Here is a 6,053-nt window from a genome sequence, read left to right as displayed (position 1 = left end):
CAAGCTTCTAACCTGCTCATGATGACAACAAAGCACTGTTCCCACACGATGAACGCAGTTGCAAAAGGTCATCACATATCTTTAGGCGTCGGCTTTGCAAAAGTCAGGGATAAAGCGGTTTTTCCTCAGGACTCAGCAATTTATGGGAAATGCTCTAAGTGTACTTTATTTTGGGGCCTGGAAGGAGAACTACTTTTGTGTGTATGTGTGTGAAACCCACACGAAATTTATCAGCAGAATCCTGTTAACTCTACCTTCGCAGCCTATCCAGGATCAGAACCCTTCTCACCGCCTCCGAGCACAACGCCCCGTTTCCGCTCTTGTCTCGTTTCGTGGGATTCACAACACAGGTGTCACACGTGCGAGTTAACATACAAGTCGGGTCATTCCCTCCTCTGCTCCGACCCCTCCAAAGTCTGCCCCTCCAACTTGGAGTAAAAACAAACACTTAACAATAGCCTAAGTGCCCTAGTGAATTGGCGGCCTCCCTTCTCCCTCTGTGACTCATCTCCGCCTCTTCTCTCTAGCTCATGTCTCCATAAAATGTCTGGCGAATGGAGAGTCCTTGTACACCCTAGACATTCTTCCACACTTTGCACCTGCTGTGCCTTCCGTTTGGAGCCCTGTTCCTCCTGGGGCTCCTCATAACCTGCTCCCTCACCTCCTGGAGACCATTGATCATATATCACCTTCCCAGTAAGGCCTTTCTTGACACCCTACTCTTGATGGCCTTAATAAAAATTGACCCTATCTCGGGGCGCCTGGGTGGCTCGGTCGACTAAGTGTCTGACTTCGGCTCAGGTCACGATCTCACGGTCTGTGCGTTCAAGCCCGGAGTCGGGCTCTGTGCCGACAGCTCGGAGCCCGGAGCCTGCTTCGGATTCTGGGTCTCCCTCTCTCTCCGCCCCTCCCCCACTTGCTCGCGCGCGCTCTCTCAAAAATAAATAAACGTTAAGCAAATAAAAGGAAGGAAAAGAAAAAGAAAAGACTGTGAGTGTGAATTCACACTGTGTGTGGCAATGAGATTTACAGGTGATGGGATTCAATCCAGTTCCCTCTCTTGAAGATGGCCAGGCCAGGGTGGTCTGGAATTCTGGCCCCTTGCACTCAGCACACCCATGAACTTGGGAAGCCCACGGCCCGGCTCGGAGCCTCAGTCCGCCATCCAAAGCTCCTCCCCAAGATTCTTGTGGGATCGGAACGGTTAATGTCTGGCATGCCTCCGGCACAATCCCCTGTTACAGATTCGATGCCCGGTAAAATTTCCCTTTCCTGCCTCCTTCCTCCCTTTGCAGCCAGGAAACCCCACTCTGCCGTGTCTTCTTCCCTCCCTGGGGGGGGGGGGTGGGGTGGGGGGCGGGGCGCCCCAGGGGAAGCTCATGTGCCGGGACTTGGTGAGATTGAGCAAGACCAGAGATGCGCTCCTCTGGACCCAGCTGCGCACTGATGGAGACCGGTTCTGGGAACTTTAGATGAAGGAAGCGAAAGGGGGTGTGGGCGAGGAGAACCGACACACTGGCCTTTGGACCTTCTGGTCTGGCTCCCCTCTCCCGAATGGTAAAAATGAGGAAGTCGGGGGGCTTAAGAGGAGGGGACAGGGAGTAGATACACCCCAGAGGAGGAGGAGAGCGGACCTGCCCCGTATCCAGCCCCTTCCTCGCGCAAGCCTTCCGATCCCTTCCCCACTCCAGTCGGGGAAACGGGAGATTCCAGCTTAGAGCCTCCTGGGCTTTGGCACACAGACACCGGCAGGACTCTGGTCGCGTAGGTGACCCCCACTCGGGATCTCCAGGATTTCGTGTTTTCCAACTCTGGGCATTGCTGCGCAAGGAGTTCCAGACGCAGGTAACCAGCCTGGCACTTAGGGGAGACCAAGAAATGGTAAGGGACAGCTTGGGGATTCAGTGGCCGAGGGGAGGTTTTACACTCTGTTCCCTTCGCTGGGTTGGGCTTGAAGTATGGGGGGGCCGAATCTCAGGCACAGACTCAGCCCCGTTCCAGCCCCGACCCCGGCCGCGGCCCTAACCGCGGTATTAACCCCAGCTTCCCCTTAAGCCCCAGCCCCAGCTTGGACCTCAGAAGCAACTGGAATCTTAACACCAGCCCCTTCCCAAAGTTGACCCCGACTCTGTTTCCAGCTTCAGCACCAGGCGTAGGCTCAGCCACATCCCCGACCCCAGCCGGCAGGACGTGCCCCTCGGTGCCAGCCCGGCGTCGGCCCCAGTCCCAGCCAGTACTGCATTTACCTCCTACTTTACCTCCTTCAATCCCCAGCTCAACGCCACCCCGCCCGACCCCCAGTCCCGACCCCACGTCCAACCTCGCCCACAAACCCAGAACCAGGCCCAAGCCTCTCTCCGACCCTGGGCGCGCCCTCAACCTGAGTTCACCTCTTCCTTGGACTCTGGGCCTGACCTGGGCTCCCACCGAGTCCCAGCCTCCCCGCTTCGCCCCAGCTCCTGCCTCAGCCTGGCCCCCCGGCCCTGCTTCCCTTTCAGCCCCAGTAGCCCCAGCGTTGGTCCAAGCATGTCTATGCAGTATGAAAAGTTCCAGCACTCGGAGACAGAGAAGCAAAGCCAGGGGTCTAGAAACGGTAAGAGGGATGGGGAAATGTTCCCTCCTTCAATACACTCTTCAGGGGTAGAGGGTTTCTGCTGTCATACGCTCACCCCTAACGTGTGTGGGCTGCAGGGGGGCCCCCATCCCGAGGGGGTCCGGCCCCAGTCTCTGGGGACCCCAGTGTGAAGACAGGGACAGAGAGGGCCACAGGGGGCCTGGGGTCCCTCTGCTCTGGAGGAGGCCGTGAGGGTTGGCATGGAGGGAAGAGTATTTGGGTTCAGAAGGAAGCCCACCTGTGAGCCTGGCGGGGCTCCAGCTCTCTCTGGGTCCTTCTGCCCCTCCCCCAACTCTGATAGCATCTTGCCCATCACCGTCCCCCTCCATCTGTGGGTCCTTGTGTCCGTGCGTCCCCACGGAGGCGCGAGGGTCCCAGGTGGCTGAGGGCTTGGGCTGGTCCCCGAGGGGTCAGAGGCCTGGGCGCACCCCGCCCCACATGTCCTGCCTCGGGCCTCCCAGCATTACCCGCGACAGCCCTCATCCCTGACTGGTCCCTGGGCCCTCTCCTCCTCCCTGTCCCGCCCTGACGCCCTCTCCCCTCGCAGGGCCGCCTCTGCCTCTCCACCACCTGCAGCGGCTCTGCTCTGGCCCCCGGCCCTTCCTGCTCTCCCTGGGCATCAGCCTCCTCCTGCTGGTTGGCATCTGTGTGATCGGATCCCAGAGTGAGGGGAGCGGCGTGGGCAGGGAGGAGAGAGCTCACGGGGGTGGGGCGGGGGTGGCGGCGGGTAGGGTGGCCGCTGGCTCTGTCACTTGGTGCGGTTGGCTGAGTAGCCCAGTGGCCTAACCCCTCCCGACCCGGACACCGGATACGGATAGGGCCCGTCCCTCTGGGTTGGGTCATGTGAGGAGACGGCGCGCGGTGAGCCCGCTGGCTGCCGGCTCACAGAGGGCCTGATAAATCCCAGCATGCTTTGTCCCCTCCCCATCAGATTCCAAGTGTCAGAGGGACCTGGTGACCCTGGGAGCCACTTTCAGCAACTTCACCTCAAGCACCGAGGCCGAGCTCCAGGCCCTGAACGCCCAGGGTGAGCCTGGGACCCGGAAGGGGCTCCGTGGGGGCGGGGGTGGGGGTGGGGGAGGGGGTCCCGAGCACCGAGTCCCCCCCCCCCCACCACGTGTCCCCCAGGCGGCAGTTTGCAAGAAACGACAACGTCTCTGAAAGCCGAGGTGGAAAATCACAAGCGGGAGCTGCAAGCAGGTGAGAAGCCGCGGCCCCCCGGGGGGAGGGGTGGGGGTGGGGGGGGCGGCCTCGGTGCTGACCCCCTGCCCTGCAGCCCGCAGCCTGAACGACAAGGTGTTCGCCCTGGAGAGCAAGCTGGAGAAGGACCAGCGGCAGCTGCAAGCAGGTGGGGGCCCTGTCCCCGTCACCGGGGCGTGGCGCGCACGCGGGACAGGGCGCAGAGGTCCCTAGGCTGGCCCGCGCGGGGACGCCTGGCTTCCGGGGGCTCGCTGAGCCCCCCCAGGCGCTGCCCCCGCTGCCCACCTGTGTGTGTGTCCCAGATCATTCCGATACCCTCGCTCGAGTCCAGCAGCTGGCCAAGGACCTGAGAACCCTGACCTGCCAGGTGGCCGCTCTCAAGAGCAACGGTGAGGGGCCTGGGGGTGCTGCGCCCCATTTCCTGCTCGTCCCCCCACCCCCACCCCTGGGTGGCATCTCAGACCCTCCCCGTCCCCCGCCCCTCAGGCTCTCAAAGTACCTGCTGCCCGGTCAACTGGCTGGAGTTCGAGGGCAGCTGCTACTGGTTCTCGCGCTCCGGGGAGACCTGGCCGGAGGCCGAGAAGCACTGCCGGCTGGAGAACGCGCACCTGGTGGTCGTCAACTCCAGGGAGGAGGAGGTGAGCGCCTCAGTGCCCGGGTCCCCTTGAGGGCAGCGGTTCTCCACCTCGGCCGGGCTGTCGGAATCCCGAGGGGGCTTGGTTGAGCTCTGTCACCCGCCGAGCCACTCCCAGAAGTCTCACTGGCCGGGGGCATCGGGGTAACCGTCCCCAGTGTCCCCCAACGGGCTGAATGGACACGTCAAGTTCCGAACTGCGAGTCCAGGGAGTAGGCTGGGCTGGAGAGAAGTCACCCTTGCCCTTCTGTCGCCCCAGAACTTTGTGCAGGAACATATAGGCTCCTTACACGTCTGGATGGGCCTCAGTGATGCCGAAGGAGCCTGGAAATGGGTGGATGGGACGGACTATGCGACCAACTTCAAGTGAGTGCGGCCTGGCTTTCTGTGCCCCTCTGCCCCCTTCAGCCCCTGCCCCTCCGGGGTCTGACCCCCAGTCCCTTGTCCCCGAGCCTGGGTTCTGGGCCCTCTGGCCATTGTCCTCTCTCCGCAGGAACTGGAGGCCGGGCCAGCCGGACGACTGGCATGGGCACGGGCTGGGCGGGGGCGAGGACTGCGCGCACTTCCACCCCGACGGCTGGAACGACGATGTCTGCCAGAGACCCTACCGCTGGGTGTGCGAGGCCCGCCTGGGCGTGGCCGGCTAGCGCGGTGGCCGAGCGGTGGCCGAGCGCTGCCCACGGGCCACCCGGCCACCAAGCTGCAGGGAGTGGGAGGGGGCCTTCCCCTGAGACCCCCCGATAGGACCCTGTGGGACAGGACTGAGCCCTGGGAGTTTGGGTCACTGCCACCATTTTGAATGTTACCCTCCTTGGTGTTCAAAAGACCATCTAGACTTCCTTCAGGTGTTTGTGCGTTTGTTCTCATTTCAGCTTTACTGAGGTATAATCGACCCACCAAATTGCAAGGTGTTTGAGGTGTGCATCGTTGCGATTTGATATTCGTATACACTGTGAAAGGGTCCCCCGTGTGGTTAATCCCCTCGTGGATCCATCGTGCGCGCGTGTGTGTGTGTGTGTGTGTGTGCGCGTGCGAGAACACGCGAATCCTACTCTCTCGGTAAATCCCAATTATACGATAGCGTTTACGACTAGCGACCGTGAGATCCTCAGACCTTAGTCATCCCGTAGCTACAACTTTGTACCCTTTACCCAACCTCTCCCTACCAACCACCCCACTCCCCAGCCCCACCAGCCTACTCTCTGTTTCTATGAATTTGACCTTCTCTTTTTGTTTTTTGATTCCACATATAAACGGTACCATGCGGTATCCGCCTTTTCTCTGGTTCATTTCACTTTGGCGGAACGCCCCCAAGGTCTATCCCTACTGTTGCAAACGGTAGACTTCCCTTCCTTCTCACGGCTGAACACGGTTCCGTTGTATTATCTACACCACATCTCTATCCGTTCATCCGTTGATGAACATGCAGGTTGTTTCCATATCTTGGTTATTGTGACGGATGCTGCAGTGAATATGGGGGTGCGGCTATCTCTTTCCTGCTCTGTTTTCATTTCCTTTGGGTATATGCCCAGAGGTGACACTGACGGATCACGTGGTCATTCTATTTTGAATTTTTTGGGCAACCGTCATCCTATTTTCCATCAG

General features: G+C 60.5%; 1 protein-coding gene across 2 annotated transcripts; it reads left to right on the top strand.

Moving 5' to 3' along the window:
* The first annotated feature begins 1,390 nt into the window (after window positions 1-1,390).
* Window positions 1,391-5,278, top strand: CLEC10A (C-type lectin domain containing 10A). Of its 2 annotated transcripts, XM_042966335.1 has the most exons (11): window positions 1,391-1,557; window positions 1,743-1,845; window positions 2,499-2,593; window positions 3,162-3,278; window positions 3,546-3,641; window positions 3,743-3,814; window positions 3,891-3,962; window positions 4,117-4,203; window positions 4,301-4,452; window positions 4,708-4,814; window positions 4,942-5,278. In XM_042966335.1, exons 3-11 carry the CDS (start codon window positions 2,527-2,529, stop codon window positions 5,093-5,095), a joined length of 924 nt encoding a protein of 307 aa, XP_042822269.1. In that variant the 5' UTR covers window positions 1,391-1,557; window positions 1,743-1,845; window positions 2,499-2,526; the 3' UTR covers window positions 5,096-5,278. The 2 variants fall into 2 exon arrangements, with proteins under 2 accessions (XP_042822269.1, XP_042822268.1); XM_042966334.1 differs by having other exon boundaries at window positions 1,391-1,845.
* The last annotated feature ends 775 nt before the right edge of the window (window positions 5,279-6,053 follow it).

This window comes from Panthera tigris, chromosome E1, assembly GCF_018350195.1.
Source record: "Panthera tigris isolate Pti1 chromosome E1, P.tigris_Pti1_mat1.1, whole genome shotgun sequence".
NCBI lineage: Eukaryota > Metazoa > Chordata > Mammalia > Carnivora > Felidae > Panthera > Panthera tigris.
Note: the sequence above shows the minus strand (reverse complement) of the source record. Positions and strands in the feature narration are given on the sequence as shown.